Source organism: Epinephelus fuscoguttatus, linkage group LG6 (genome assembly GCF_011397635.1).
Source record: "Epinephelus fuscoguttatus linkage group LG6, E.fuscoguttatus.final_Chr_v1".
Classification (NCBI taxonomy): domain Eukaryota; kingdom Metazoa; phylum Chordata; class Actinopteri; order Perciformes; family Serranidae; genus Epinephelus; species Epinephelus fuscoguttatus.
In genome coordinates, this window is record NC_064757.1 from 35614393 (window position 1) to 35629897 (window position 15505).

A 15505-nucleotide genomic window follows, 5' to 3' on the forward strand; every position below is an offset into this window, starting at 1 on the left:
GAATGTATCAGGTCTAAATAGATCCATAACAGGTATGTTATTTTACCTTTTATAGTAACTTGTAGATATTTTAGTTAAACATATATTTGTGTGCTGACATTTTTCTGGTGAAAATCAGCCCAATCATCTTTTAATTTGAAGTTGATTTTACTTGCAAATTGAGCCACTCTACTTGACATTTCAAAGGTCTCATTACGTCATCTAACTTCGACAAAGTTGCACACGTCATTTAAGTTTTTCTTTAAATCATAAAACTCAATTTTATTTGATGAATTTGTTAAAATGCTTGGGTGTAAAGAGGCGTCCTCTCAGCTGAACAACAGTAGGCAGTCCTAATGAAGAGGCCTGGTTATAAATAGAAGACAAACAGCTTGGTTATGTTAATCTCCTCTGGAATAAAGGATCTGCTGGCCTTGGCAGGATGGAGGCCAGAAAAATAGCCAGGTAAACAAAAACCCATCTTTGTTTCATGTCAGACATCGATTAAACTTTCCTCTCTTCTCCCTCTCCCTTCCTTTTCTTCCTCCTTCTCTGCCTCTTCTTCTCCTCCTCTCTCTCAGTGCATGCCAGGATACGTGGGGACCAACTGCTCTGACGAGATCAATGAATGTTTCTCCCAGCCGTGCCAGAACGGGGGCACCTGCATTGACCTGATCAATACCTACAAATGCTCCTGTCCCCGGGGAACCCAAGGTCAGTGGACCCCACGCACACTCCTCCACACCACTCTGCCTCTCCATCCTCTCCCTCTTGTCTCCACGCTTCATTAATTAGGGCTTAACAGCAGCCGGGGCATGTCTGCAAAACTCCTCCTCCCGTCTTGCCTCCATCCTTTCCTCTTCTTGTCAAATACGGCATTGATTTTTCCCCTCACACATGAAGGGAGTGTGTGTTGTAGGTCAGCCCAAAGTGCCAGCAGAGTTGGGTGTATCCCAAGAAAGCCAACATGTTGGAGGAGACAGGAGAAGAAGAAACTTAAAAAAAATGTTAGAAGCTTTGCAGTAATGTTGGGCAAAAATCCACCTCAAGATAGATCCTTTTTTAGATTCAGGATTTACAAGGCTACTTTTGTGTATTTGTTTGCTTTTTGCCAGATTTTAGAATTTGTTTTAGCACTCAATATTTATTTGTGACTCTTTTTAAGTCTGTGAATTTGTCTGTGAAACAACAAGGCCTGTAAGATGTCAAGACATAATGAACTCACCACATTTATATATCCTTTTATCTAAACGTTACCCCTGCTGTATGAGAGCACTGATCACTGCAGTTCAGGGTCAGAGTTTATCTATAGAGATAGGGTTAGGTGCTCAGACATCTGGAGGGAGCTCAGACTAGAGCTGCTGCTCCTTCGTGTCTAAAGGGGTCAGTTGAGGTGGTCCGAGCATCTGATCAGGATGCCTCTTGGGCATAGAGGTGTTCTGGGCGTGTCTCACTGGTAGGAGGCCCCAGGGCAGACCCAGAACATGCTGGAGGGATTACGTATCTCATCTGGCCTGGGAACACCTTGGAATCCCCCAGGAGGAGCTGGAAAGCGTTGCTGGGGAGGGGGACGTCTGGGGTGCTTTGCTTGGCCTGCTGCCCCCGTGACCTGGCTTTGGATAAGCGGATGAAAATGGATGGATGGATTTATCATAACCTAATGTCTACTCTTTTTTGATAAGAAAAATAGGGCTGTAAAATATGAGGAACATATGCTACAATGTTAAATATTGTGATAATGATATTACTTGAGAGATATTCAAGTGCATTCAGTTCTGCATTTCTGCTGCTCTCTTGTGTGGATCCGCCCACTCCACCAAGTTCGAGTTGACTGATTCTTCTGGCATCAGCACATGAAACAGAGATTTCTTGGTTAAAATAAAAAATGACCAAAGGGCGCCACAGGGGAATAATGATTAACCCTTTAGCTTGTTGTACTCTTTGTCGCTCTACTTGTAAAACCGCGGCAAAACAGGTGCATTGGCATGGCTATACATCAGTGTGGCCTTAGAATAATATTAGATTGAGTCAGATGTGTTGGTCTGTAGTGATTGGTTAGGCAAAATCAAATCCCCATCCCCCACAGAAATCGCTTAGACTGGACGCAATGGCAGACTGAAGATGGAAACGGAGTAAACTGATACTCTCACTCAGCTAACTCTAAAAGATATCTAAGCATCCTTATGTTCGACAAACAAAACAATTTATCTGGTCAATTTTGCAAAAACATCTAGTCAAATGTTTCTAAACTATTGAAAGCTGACTCTGCATGTCCCTGCCACCCCCTCCAGGTGTGCACTGTGAGATCAACATCGACGACTGCAACCCGTTCATCGACCCAGTCACCAAAGAGCCCAAGTGTTTCAACAAAGGGACGTGTGTGGATCGAGTGGGAGGCTACCACTGCACCTGCCCTGCAGGATACGTAGGGGAGCGCTGCGAGGGAGACGTCAACGAGTGCCTGTCCAACCCATGTGACCCGCGGGGCACGCACAGCTGCATCCAGCTCACCAACAACTACCGCTGCGAGTGTCGCACTGGATACACAGGTACATAGACGGTCAGGAGGAAACCTGTCAGATATTTTGAGTCAGTGTAGAAACGGAGGAAGAAATTTGATAATGTATGGGCACATTATATTGTTTACTTTCATTTATTTGTTCAAACAATTAATCAAGAAAATAATAAACAAATACATTTTTCATGTCTGACTCGTCTGTAGGTCAGCGCTGTGACACAGTGTTTGATGGATGTAAGGGAAAACCGTGTCGCAATGGAGGGACCTGCGCTGTAGCCAGCAACACCCCGCATGGCTTCATCTGCAAATGTCCCCCTGTGAGTACCTACACACTCCTACACACACACACAAATCTTACACCCCACAATGCAAGCATGTGTTTAAATAGAAAATTGAATTAATGACCTGAAGTTTTCACCAGAATAAAATTGTAATATCCTTTATTTTGTCCAGGGCTTTACTGGCTCCACATGTGAATATGATGCCCAGGCCTGCGGCAGCCTCCACTGTCGCAATGGAGGCACGTGCATCTCCGGCCACAAGAGTCCCAAGTGTCTGTGCACCCCATCATTCACCGGGCCCGAGTGCCAGTATCCCACCGACAGCCCCTGTAACTCCAACCCCTGCTACAATGGTGGCACGTGCGAATACACCTCTGAGGCACCGTTCTACCACTGCGTCTGCCCCAAATACTTCAACGGTCTTTTATGCCACATTCTGGATCCCAAGTTCCAGGGCGGGTTTGGAAACAACATCGAACCGCCGCCGTCGGACGTGGACGTCAGCTGCCACATCCCGCAGTGCGAGGAAGCTCAGCACAACAAGTTCTGCGACGTCCTCTGTAACAACCACGAGTGCGGCTGGGACAACGGGGACTGCTCGCTCAACTTTGACGATCCGTGGAAGAACTGCTCGTCCTCGCTGCAGTGCTGGAGATACTTCAACGACGGAAAGTGTGATTCACAGTGCGACAACGCCGGATGTCTCTATGATGGCTTTGACTGTCAGAATCTGGAGGGACAGTGCAAGTGAGTGCTGTTTGTATCTATATATTTAATTAGAATTTGAGGAAGTGTATTGATCAAGTATTGGGATAAGTCAATAATTGTGTTTCTTTGCTTCATTCTTGGACACCCTCGCTTTTTATTAACCTCTCTAAAGCTTCAGGACGTGTAATAGTGTTTGGTACGACAGGTCATATAAGCAGTCATGAAACCCAACAGCATGAAGTTCACATCTAAATTACCGTACATCTAACTCAACCTTTTTGTCTCCAGTCCTCTGTATGACCAGTACTGCAAGGACCACTACGCTGACGGCCACTGCGACCAGGGCTGCAACAATGCCGAGTGTGGGTGGGACGGCTTGGACTGTGCCAACAACATGCCCGAGAAGCTTGCTGTGGGCCAGTTGGTCCTGGTGGTCCACATCACCCCCGAGCACCTTCTCAACAACTCCTTCGGCTTCCTGCGCGAGCTGAGCCACGTCCTCCGCACCAACGTGATATTCAGGAAGGACGCCAAGGGCGAGATGATGGTGTACCCATACTATGGAAACGAACATGAGCTGAAGAAGTACAATGTGAAGCGCTCAGTGGATTCCTGGTCAGAGGTTCCTGGCAAGGTTCTGAACGTGGTGAAGAGGAGCCTGTATGATGAGGCAGACGGGAGCCAGAGAACGAAGAGGGAGCTGGATCATCTGCAGATCAAAGGGTGAGCATGAATATTCTCAAATGATTCATTCTTTAACTGTAGCGTAGTGTTCGAGGATTTACTGTACAAAATAAGTTTCAGTATGGTCTGTAGTCTTTGATTCAACATGACCTCTGTATGTGCTTCTCTTCTCTCTACAGTTCAGTCGTCCACTTGGAGGTGGACAACCGGCAGTGCTTCCAACAGTCTACTGAGTGTTTCCAGAGCACCAATGATGCCGCAGCTTTCCTCGGGGCTTTGGCCTCCAGTGGCAAACTGGATGTTCCCTACACCATTGAAGCTGTTTTTAGTGAGTACATTCCATACAAGTCTGCATGAATCAAAGAAAACGTATTAATATACATGCAAGTTAAAAGACCGCGCCAGCATGTTTGAAGGTTTTGCAGGTTTTTAAATCCAGAGCTGTGTCATAATTGAATATATTTTGGATATAGTTTCCCTATGATTCCCAGCATCCACTGGTTTCTTTTCATTTCAGGATTAGAATCCATAATCAGATTTGTGAAACTTGCTTGAAAAGTCTTTATAATGGACGTTAAGTCACTGAGTGGGACACTGCACTTTTTTTATCACTACGAAAAACACACGTAGGCTCTGGGCAACATATTCCGTCATCATGATAAGACTGGGCACTGCAGTATACTTTGATTCAATTCCACATACAATACCCTGCTGTGGGGAATACTCACCAGGGCACCAAATGTGTATTCATTCGCCACTGAAACTAGTCCCCAACAAATGCACTTTTACTTCTATTTGAGTAACATGTTGTGTGAGGGAATTATGTTGTATTTTTTTAAATATAAAACTACAATTCTTTTAAGATGACTATTAAGAGACAGACTAAGATTACCTGGGTTTTGTTTTTTTTATGGGATTCATTAATTTGTTGACAACAATATCTTTGAACATCATCAGTCTCATCTTTTACTGTATTAACACAACAGAGTGTGTAAAATGATGGACATAGCAACCATGACATCACCCATTGGTCACTGACTCCCGTTTTTTTTTTTTTGTTTGTTTTGTTTTTTGGAGCCAGAAGTGACCATATCTCAACGAGAGGGTGGAGCTAACCCTAACGCTAGCTGCTGGCTTGGTTAGCACAATGTTTTTACAGTTATATTTAACTGTCATAATGCTCATTAGAGAGACATACGGAACATTAAAATTGACTTTCTTGTTCTAAAAACATACTGTAATACAGCTACACCCATAGTCTGATAATCTCGGGTCACGCCATGGTTATTTTATTTAATGAACATTGTAACTGTGGTAGCGGCTTGTCAACAGATGGCACACACCTGTCACTCAAAGCGGCCATCCCCATAGTTATTTAAGCCCTATTAATATGAGTTATATAACCCATAGACTGTATAATATAATGGACGTAGCCACCATGGCATCACCAATTGGTTATTGACTCCTCTTTCTAAGCCACCATAGTCATTTGGGATTTTTTAGGCCAGATATCTGAATGTGAGTGTGGAGCTAACCCTAAGGCTAGCTGCTGGCATGGTTAGCACGACGTTTAACTGTGGTAATGCTAATTGCTGCCAGGCTGTAAGCATGTTTATTTCCTCTTTAAAGTTGGGTATTTTAACATGGGGGTCTGTGGGGATTGACTCACTTTTGGAGCCAGCCTCAAGTGGCCATTAGAAGAACTGCAGTTTTTGGTACTTCTGCGTTGGCTTCAATTTTCAGCCCTGGAGTTTGCCAGTTGATTAACATGCAAAAGTAATTTGCAGATTTATGTTCTCTGTGACATTTGCACAACTCAAATAAGTTTTAAGAGTCTGGTAATTGATTTCATATGAGGGGACACACAGCCAAAACTCTTAAACACATCTGAAAGGTTTACATTGTGACTTGTTGTGACGCAAGACAAACATGATTTGTAGTAAAAAGGCTAAAACATGCAGCACCACTGGTATGGTCCTTTAAGGCCTGGCTCTAGTGTCCATACATACATGCACAAGTGGATAAGACACGTGCTCTTCCACGCACACTCAAACTGAAAGTACCTGCCGCGCCCCCTGGTTGGGTCCTAACCCTAACACTCTTTGATTGTGTATTTGTTATGCAGCGGTGAACAAGTACAATTGTGAATCTCATGGCCTAAACAATCAATCCTTCCCTCTGTGTGTAAATCCACTGGCTTCAGGCTCCAAAATGGTTAATTGCTGCAAATCAACTCATCCACCCCCCCACTCACACAATATAACGCTCTGTTTCTGTCTCTGCCTCTCTGCCTCTCTTCCTCTCACTGACATGTACACATATACGTCCACAGATAACACACTCTGACATGCACGCACACACACTTCATCCCACAGTGTGAGGGGCTGCTGCAACCTTCACCTCGCTGAATGTAATACCAGGACTTAATGCATCTCTGAGGGTTTAGGTTGGGGGAGTTTATCATTTCAAAATCGTTAGTGGAAAAAAAGAGAAGGGGAAAAATTGATCGGGAGTGTGCTAGAAGTTGGGAGTCTTTGTTATCTCGAAAATCCTAATAAATCCTTCGTCTTTACAGCTTAAAGCGCGTGCAGTAATTTGAAGTTCATTAATCCCCCTCCTTTTTTTCTCTTAAAGAAGAAATGGTAAAGTTGTCTCTTGGTACCCTGGGTTGAAAAGGGAGAGAGGAGGTGGTGGTGTTCTTTTTTCTCCCCTTTTCTCTTTTTTTTTTTATCACGCCCCATCCCTTTTTTTTCTTTTTTGATGAAAAGTGGTTAGCAATTCTGATTATTACTGAATAGATAGTAGAAGCTAGCTTTACAAACGGTGAGGATCGTCAGTCAGTTCCTGGTGCTCGCTGCTGGTTGCGGTGTGTTTAGGAGTGGGAAGCGTGGGGCGAAGAAGAGCCGGACTAGCTCTGCTCGAACACTCAGGCTGATCCTGGGTGTCCTGGTCTATCCTCTGCCGGTCCACGTCCCTTCCTCGGCCCCGTCTTGACCATGCTGTCCCTTTTCCTACCAGGCGGTGTGGACCCTCCGTCTTCACAGGACCTCTACCCAATCTACTTGGTCCTGGGTGGCGTAGGGATACTGGCCTTCCTCGGAGTGGGGATGGTGGCTGCCCGAAAGCGCCGCCATGAGCATGGGCGCCTCTGGCTCCCCGAGGGTTTCAAGACCACAGAGACCAGCAAGAAGAAGAGACGTGAGCCTGTCGGAGAGGATTCCGTGGGATTAAAGTAAGTTTCCGTTTATTCACCAGTGGCGCTCGGTGTCACCTGTTTCTTTGCGGGTCAGGTGACGGGCTAGTTCTGATGGTCAGAATGGGTGTAACTGGTGATCAGAGAAATTTGGGAAAGGGGGTTTTGCCTGGATCATTAATGATAATGATATAGCGGGTTTAGGTGCGCATTAATTGACTTGTTGGGGCAGAGGGGTGGGGTATGGAATTAATCAATGCTTTTGTTTTTCGGCATTGCTGCACCATTAATGGTGAGTGGCTCGGATGAGATGGAAGCAGTAGGGAAGATGGATTTTTACTGGGTTTTCTGCTTCATCACAGGCCACTGAAAAACACCTCGGACATTTCACTCATGGATGACAACCAGAATGAATGGGGAGAAGACGAGCCTTCGGATGCAAAACGCTTCAGGGTAAGGAAACGGAAACATAACTCACAATAAGTGGAGCTTTTAGGGATATTTGATTTTTTATTTTACCACTTGATCAACAAATTCCTCCAAAAAACTACTTCTGAAATTTAAAAATTCCCTTTATAGGATTCAAAAACGGCTTTATTGAGCATTTTCAATTTTTTTGAAGATTATTGTTTTTAAGAATTTTTTCATCTATTTACAATTAAAAATTTTTTTGTTATATTGTGATTTAATTTAAACGCTCATGCTGGTGTTCAGTTGCCTAACCTCTTATTGTCCCTGTACTAGCAGTTTGACGAGCAGGCTATACTGGAGGTGGACGACCAGACGGACCACCGCCAGTGGACGCAGCAGCATCTGGATGCTGCTGACCTGCGCATCCCCTCCATCGCTCCCACACCCCCTCAGGGTGAGATTGAGAATGACTGCATGGACGTCAATGTCCGAGGACCAGGTGGGTGACTAAACGCTTACTTTTATACTTACAAATAAGAAAATGGTAGGGAGATCTTGTGCCAATGCGTGTGGACAGAATTAGTGGATGTGGGACTAATTTTGGTTTATTTGACTTGGTAAAAAAACATCACATATTACAGGATTTTAGAGATAAGACGACAGATGATAACGTAAAATGTGGTTGTTAGCTCAAATTGTGTGGAAAACTATGTATGGAATCAACTTTTTGGAAGAATTTATTACTTTTCTTACAGGTATAAAAAAGTAAAAAACGTTGTTCTGTTACACAAAATTAGCTGTTATTTGTGACGTTTTTCTCATTGTTGCTTTTTTCTTGGGATGTACTGGATAGTTTTATCTCTTTAGACCTCTGAAATACTTCAAAACTGAACAATTTGATGAGGAAAAATTACATTTTGATACTGCTAACAACTTAAATGCATGGAGGAATAAACTTGTGAGGAGGGGTCAAAGGAAGACACAAACCTAAAAAAAGATTTAGCAGATTGACTCATAACTCAACTCAGTATTTCTATTTGTGTGTGACTTGATTCACACATTTTCTATATGTGTGTGCGTTTGGATTGATTCATGTCTTTACTGAGCGAATGTTTCACATTTCTAGTGTGTGCGTTTGTGTGTGTGTGTAATGGTGCATGTAGGAGTAGCTAAAGCTCCATGTCCTCAGGGTAAAGGATCTTCTTCAAAGCAGCCGGCTGGAAGCTAGGCGCCTGGGGGAAAACACTGATTCCTGATCAGATTAATCATTTGACCAGTAATGGGCCTCTGCGTTTCTTTTTTTTCTTTCTATTCCACATTACAAAAACCAATGAAGGCATCAAATGCAAAAACCCAATTTTGTAGTAAGTGCCAAATTCCCTGAAGAAAAGCTATGAAAAATCAAAGTAACAGGGTTAACAACTTGAGAGCACACTTTTTTTCCCCCGTCGTGGATCGATGCACTTGAATCGACCAAATCTGCGAGATCTGGGGCTTGCTATCCTTTTGAAGAGGAGAAAACCTATTCAAGTCGACTGACTGAGCTGCCTCTCACAGTTAGATATTAATGCTTCGTTTTTGCAGCAGCCTAGCTTTAGCAAGCCCCGGCCTCTATCCCCCTAGCTTCACTTTTCCTTCTGAAGCTTCTCCTGTGCCGGGGCCTTGATCAGAATCCGTTATCGAAGGGAGAGAGCTGTGATGATTCAACTCAGGCAAAAGTGTCAAATCCACATTCGATTTGTTTGTTGCTTTGTTTTGATCTCCCTGCTGCTTTGAAGTGCGGACTCCTGTGGCAGTTACTGGGCCTGTGCTGTGCTGACCATGCAGTTTGTTACCCACAAGTCTTTCATACACCCCTCTCTCCTTCTCCTGTCTCTGTCCAGATGGATTCACTCCGCTGATGATCGCATCCTGCAGCGGGGGAGGTTTAGAAACAGGCAACAGCGAGGAAGAGGAGGACGCCTCAGCCAACGTGATAAATGACTTCATCTACCAGGGTGCTAACCTTCACAACCAGACTGACCGCACAGGTGAAACCGCTCTTCACCTGGCCGCCCGATATGCCCGCTCTGACGCTGCCAAACGCCTGCTGGAGGCCAGCGCTGACGCCAACATCCAGGACAACATGGGCAGGACGCCTCTGCATGCTGCTGTGGCAGCTGATGCTCAGGGGGTGTTCCAGGTGGGTTCTCATGTGCCAACTCTAACTATGAATAATTTCCTAGCTGTTTTAGTTAAAGTACTGAAATATAAAGGATGTTAAGCTTTATCACAGTCATCAAACATTAGCTGTTGCCAGCTTCTTAAATGCAAAGATGTGCTCCTTTTCTTTGCTTTATATTTCTGTCAGTTAAATATATTTTACTATTTTTGGACACTTTGTAGACTAAATGATAAATTGGTCAATCATTAGTTGCCCTAAAAGGTAGAGCTGTCAAATAATCTGTATAGTGTTGAAGCCCAGATTTACCAGAGGTTAGAATTATGAAATTGTACATTTATTAGAATATTTGAGTCAATGGAATCACGTTTAGCTCTGAAGGAGTAACCCTTTGTACGTCTCTATAGATCCTGATAAGGAACCGCGCCACAGACTTGGATTCCCGCATGCACGATGGCACTACACCCCTGATCTTGGCTGCCAGGCTGGCTGTGGAGGGCATGGTGGAGGAGCTCATAAACTGTCACGCTGACGTCAATGCAATCGATGATTTCGGTAATGCCTCTCTGTTTTATGCTGCTTATATGAGCCTAAAAATCTATGCACTTTAGTGATAAATGTAGTTAATCATTGGAGAGCATCAAAAGAACATTGTAGATCTAAACCTTTTTTTGTCTCTTCAGGTAAATCAGCCCTACACTGGGCCGCAGCAGTAAATAACGTAGAGGCTGCAATTGTGCTTCTCAAGAATGGTGCCAACAAGGACATGCAAAACAACAAGGTAAAAAGTGATCTGTCTCTCTCTTCCTGCTCTTAGTTCTCTAAAACAATAGTGAAACATCTTTCTGAAACAACATTCCCCGGCTCTCTGCGAATCTCTTAATGCGTTGTCTCCTTTCTGTCTGCCTCAGGAGGAAACCCCTCTATTCTTGGCTGCCAGGGAAGGAAGCTACGAGACAGCCAAGGTCTTACTGGACCACTTTGCCAACAGAGAAATAACTGACCATATGGACCGGCTACCCAGAGACATTGCACAGGAGAGGATGCATCACGATATTGTGCGGCTGATGGATGATTACAACCTGGTACGGAGTCCTCACATGCATGGAGGGTCACTCAGCACCACTTTGTCTCCCCCTCTCTGCTCGCCCAACGGCTACTTGGGCGGCATGAAGCAGCCTCAGCCCCAAGGTCAAGGCCAGGGCAAGAAGGCACGCAAGCCCAGCGCCAAGGGCATCGGCTGCAAGGAGGGCAAAGATATGAAGGTGAAGAAGAAGAATTCACAGGATGGGAAGTCTGGAAACCTCCTGGACAGCTCAGCTGTGTTGTCACCAGTTGACTCGTTGGAGTCTCCACACGGCTATGTCTCTGATGTGGCCTCGCCACCCATGATGACCTCACCTTTCCAGCAGTCACCATCTGTATCCCTAAACCACCTGCAGGGTATGTCTGACCCACACCTATCTGTCAATCACATGGTGATGCCAAACAAGCAGGAGCTGGCTCGGATGCAGTTTGACCCGCTGCCTCCCCGTCTCACTCATCTGCCCGTGTCTGGCTCAGGTGGCCAGGGCGCCATAAACGGCCAGTGTGATTGGCTGTCCAGGATGCACGGCAACCTGAGCCAGCCAGGCCAGTTCAACCCAATGAGAGGAGCTGCTGGTGGTCAGGGAGGCCTGCACCCGGGAGGGCAGCACGGGTTGATGACTTCCCTCCACAATGGCCACCCCACCACCAGCCTGTCTCAGATGATAACCTACCAGGGGATCCAGAGCACCAGGCTGGGTCCACAGCCTCACATCATGCAGCAGCAGGCTCAGCAGATGCAGCAGATGCAGAATCTACAGCAGCTCCAACAGCAGCAGCAGCAGCAACAACAGAGCATCCAGCTGCAGCACCAGAACTCAAATTCAACCAACAGCCAGAACTTCATCAGTGGGGAGCTCAGTTCCCCGGAGCTCCAGCAGGGCACAGGCAACTCCAGCATGCCCATCCACACCATCCTGCCGCAGGAGACCCAGATCATGCCCTCCTCCATCAGCCAGTCAATGCCCAGCACCCAGTTTCTCACCCCACCCTCCCAGCACAGCTATTCAGGCCCCATGGACAACACCCCAAACCATCAGGTCCAGGTCCCTGACCACCCCTTTCTGACCCCTTCCCCCGGCTCCCCCGATCAGTGGTCAAGTTCATCTCCTCATTCCAACATGTCCGACTGGTCCGAGGGCATTTCAAGTCCACCAACAAGCATGCAGTCTCAGATTGGACATATACCCGAACAGTTCAAATAAAAAGCTTGTATCTTTACACCCAGATGAGCTGCTGTATATTTTTTTATAAAAAAAAAAAGAAGGCACTCTTTGTGGAAAAAAAAGAAAAAGGGCAAAGCTGTAAACACGATTTAATAGGATGTTTTTTATATGCTTTTATACTAACAGCAACACCTGTGTTTCATTCATTTCTTTTTATTTATTAATGCCTTATTTATACGCATTGCCTGCTTACAGAAATTCCAGATCCAAGGTGCTGGGTCATACGCAGGACAGAGACAGTCCTTTAGAGAGACTCTTTTCTTTTAGCATTTCCTCTCTGCAGTGAAGCCGCAGCATACACACTGGGTATTTATTTCCTTAAGGACTTTTAGTCTTTGCCTTTTTTTCACATGATTTCTCAATCTTTGTTTATATTTTTGTTTTTGTATAATCTTGTTTATAAATAAACTCGTGATTATGGGGCATTTTATATAGCACACTTTAAGTTTCAGTGTTATTTCAATTTGTTCCAAGTGTGGGAAATATTCTAGTCAGTCGATGATAAATTGTGGACGTTACAGAACACGTGTCCTGTATGTTTTCACAATTTCCCCTTTTTTAAAATATCATGTGATTCTTAGTTACACTCTCTACAGTTGTGTACATTTCTTGAATCAACGGAACAACACGATGTTGTGCTTCTCTATTTGATCGCATTCATACGTAGAGATGTGGTGGAGATGTGATATGTTGTACAGTATGCAGCCATCTTGGAGATTGGCGGTTAAGACAGGCTTGAGTATCTGTTGGTGTTTGAGAACTGGCCCGTCGGCCACAGTGTATGTTGTTGTCCAGAGGGAAAAGGAAAGTTCAGTTTCCCCTCTCCCTCCTATTAGTTTGAGCCTATGGCTGTGTTCTTCCTTTTGTAAATACATTACGCTTTTCCCTTGTAAGCAAGATTTTGTTTAAGAAATCTGATGTCTTAAGCATGCAATTTTTGATAGGTCTTGCACCAGTCAACGGCCTCTAAAATGTCAAACAGAACAGAATATATATTTTGTATTTTACTGTCCCTTATGCATAAATAAATTTGAACTATATACAAATAGATACGATATATTGCTAGGAGACATTTTTCTCATAAAAATTTAAAATACATAAATATTGAGGTTTTATAAATTCATATTTATTTACTGTTCTGTAACGCATAAAAATCCACCGAGGCAACCATTTGTGCATATTATGAAATGTTTTTGTTACAGCTGTTGGCTACGTTCTCAGATGTCTCTGCTTCAATATTTTGTGAGACACTCCCTGGTTGCAAAATGTTATAATTTAAAACAAAAAAACATTAGGTTGTAGTGAAATTGTGATATCTGCAATATGTTTCCTTCCTCTTATAAAGTTATAATTTGCAAGAAATGTATTTCCCCTTTTCTTTTTCAATCTGTAAAAATGTTTCTTGTTATAATAAAGGGCACTTATGTGTCTTGAAGTTATGAGAACTGTCTTTTTTGGGTTGAATTACTTTACAAGATCTCTAAAGCTCAATATCTTCAATAAAAGCTGTGTGAAACAAGGTTATATAAGTAACCATAGCACATTAACCACAGTGTATGTGTAAGATAGTGCTGAGCAGCAATTACTTTATATGTCATTAGATTTTTTTTACATTTAAAATAAAATGACCTCTCTCTTCACACTGCAGCACATCATTTAACATTTTTGCATGAAGGGGCCAAGTACACATATTTCACTGAGTGTGTCTCCCTCTAGTGGTGGCAATTTTTAGCTTTAAATTTCACACTAAATTGAAGGTCCAGCTGTCTTGTTTCTGCACTTTGAGTATATTATCGAAACACCTAAAGCCACAGCTTAATAAAGAAATATTTGCATGACTAATTGCCACTGCCAAATTAACCCTCTTGCAGAGCTAAGAGCAAAAAATGATTGACTGGGTCCCAAATAATGCCCATCCTCAGCTCCAGGGCCCTAAATATAGACAGTGCAGTCAGGGCAGTTGCACTGGGGATCATGGTGGGGTGAGAGGGCCCATAGAGAGCGGATCCTCAGACAATATGTTAGGCACAAAACGGGCCCTTACCACCTTAGAAATATGCCTGTGTTAAGAAATACTCATTTAATTAAAATGGTGCCATGTGCTTTATATGCAATTGAAAAAGCAAATCTATCTCCATCTTGTTTTTTTTGGAAAATAGCCAGTAGCAAAAAATAAAATTTATACTTAGTCTACATCAACTATAGATAAGGTATAAAAATATGTAGTTAAAAGAATAATCCACTACTATCTATGGTGTTTTTGTCCTATACATAGAAGCGATGATGATTTCTGGTAGATATATATGTTGGTGTTATCCAGTGTCAAGTCTCTATTTGATCATGTGATAATATCATTACACAGTAGCTAGTTAAGGCACATAACAAGTAACTAATGTCCCTTAGGGCCCATCATAACAGCGTACACTGGGGTCAGTTGTAACTACCTTACCCCGCTGCCCAGTTCCTGACTGTTTTTGTGCATTGTGTACAGTTTTTTCTAAGATAAGGCAAGTTTGTAGCAAATTTTAGCAACAAGACAATTCAAGATGCTTTAAATAAAAAATCTAAAGTACTGAAACAGAGCGCAAAATACAAGGATAATAGTTACAGTGCAGTGTAAAACAAAGTAATACCTGATTCAATGTGGATAGAATACTACCCAGTCCCACGTTTGCTGTGAGGTCATTTGATTAAACACAAAACCTTAACTAAATGTAAGCACAAAATTTAGATAATGACGGTGTGTAATTTTATTTTGACACAGAGACTCTCCTAACATATCACCTCAAAAAATAAATAGATAAATAAAAGCAGGACTTACAATTAAGTGTGTCAAAAATCTTTTGTATCGTGTCTCAGTTTTGAGGATTTTCTGTTTATTTCTCTTTCATATTACTGTAAGCTGAATATCTCTGGGTTTTGGACGGCTGCTCAGACCAAACAAGGCATTTAAATATGACATATTAGACTTAAGGAAACGGGCATTTTTCACTGTTTTCTGAAAATTTTAGATCAAATTATTAATCCAGTATTTGAAAAAAAAACAAAAACTTGTCAGATTATTTGATAAGCGTCCTTGTCATGACAGCTGATATTGTGCTTTAATCATGCATATTCCCAAATAAAAGTACCAATTGAATTAGCACAAACACGTTGACACACAGTAAACCCTGAGTGTGTGGGGCCCCTGGAGGTCTGGGGCCCCGAGTACTTCAACTTTTTCCTACATGGTAATCCATCCTTGTTTATTGCATGGTT

General features: G+C 43.3%; 1 protein-coding gene across 2 annotated transcripts in view; it reads left to right on the forward strand.

Annotated features, from left to right (window-relative positions):
• Positions 1 to 13662, forward strand: part of LOC125889937 (neurogenic locus notch homolog protein 1-like) — a 51550-nt gene extending 37888 nt beyond the window's left edge. The window contains exons 22-34 of one of the 2 annotated variants that reach the window (XM_049578241.1): positions 561 to 693; positions 2271 to 2528; positions 2702 to 2814; positions 2951 to 3525; positions 3775 to 4209; positions 4350 to 4498; positions 7189 to 7402; positions 7726 to 7816; positions 8108 to 8273; positions 9658 to 9956; positions 10343 to 10490; positions 10619 to 10716; positions 10847 to 13662. In XM_049578241.1, the coding sequence (XP_049434198.1) occupies positions 561 to 693; positions 2271 to 2528; positions 2702 to 2814; positions 2951 to 3525; positions 3775 to 4209; positions 4350 to 4498; positions 7189 to 7402; positions 7726 to 7816; positions 8108 to 8273; positions 9658 to 9956; positions 10343 to 10490; positions 10619 to 10716; positions 10847 to 12226 (4059 nt within the window). In that variant the 3' untranslated portion in view covers positions 12227 to 13662. The remainder of the gene's footprint in view (positions 1 to 560; positions 694 to 2270; positions 2529 to 2701; positions 2815 to 2950; positions 3526 to 3774; positions 4210 to 4349; positions 4499 to 7188; positions 7403 to 7725; positions 7817 to 8107; positions 8274 to 9657; positions 9957 to 10342; positions 10491 to 10618; positions 10717 to 10846) is intronic. The other variant, XM_049578242.1, reaches the window with a different exon arrangement.
• The last annotated feature ends 1843 nt before the right edge of the window (positions 13663 to 15505 follow it).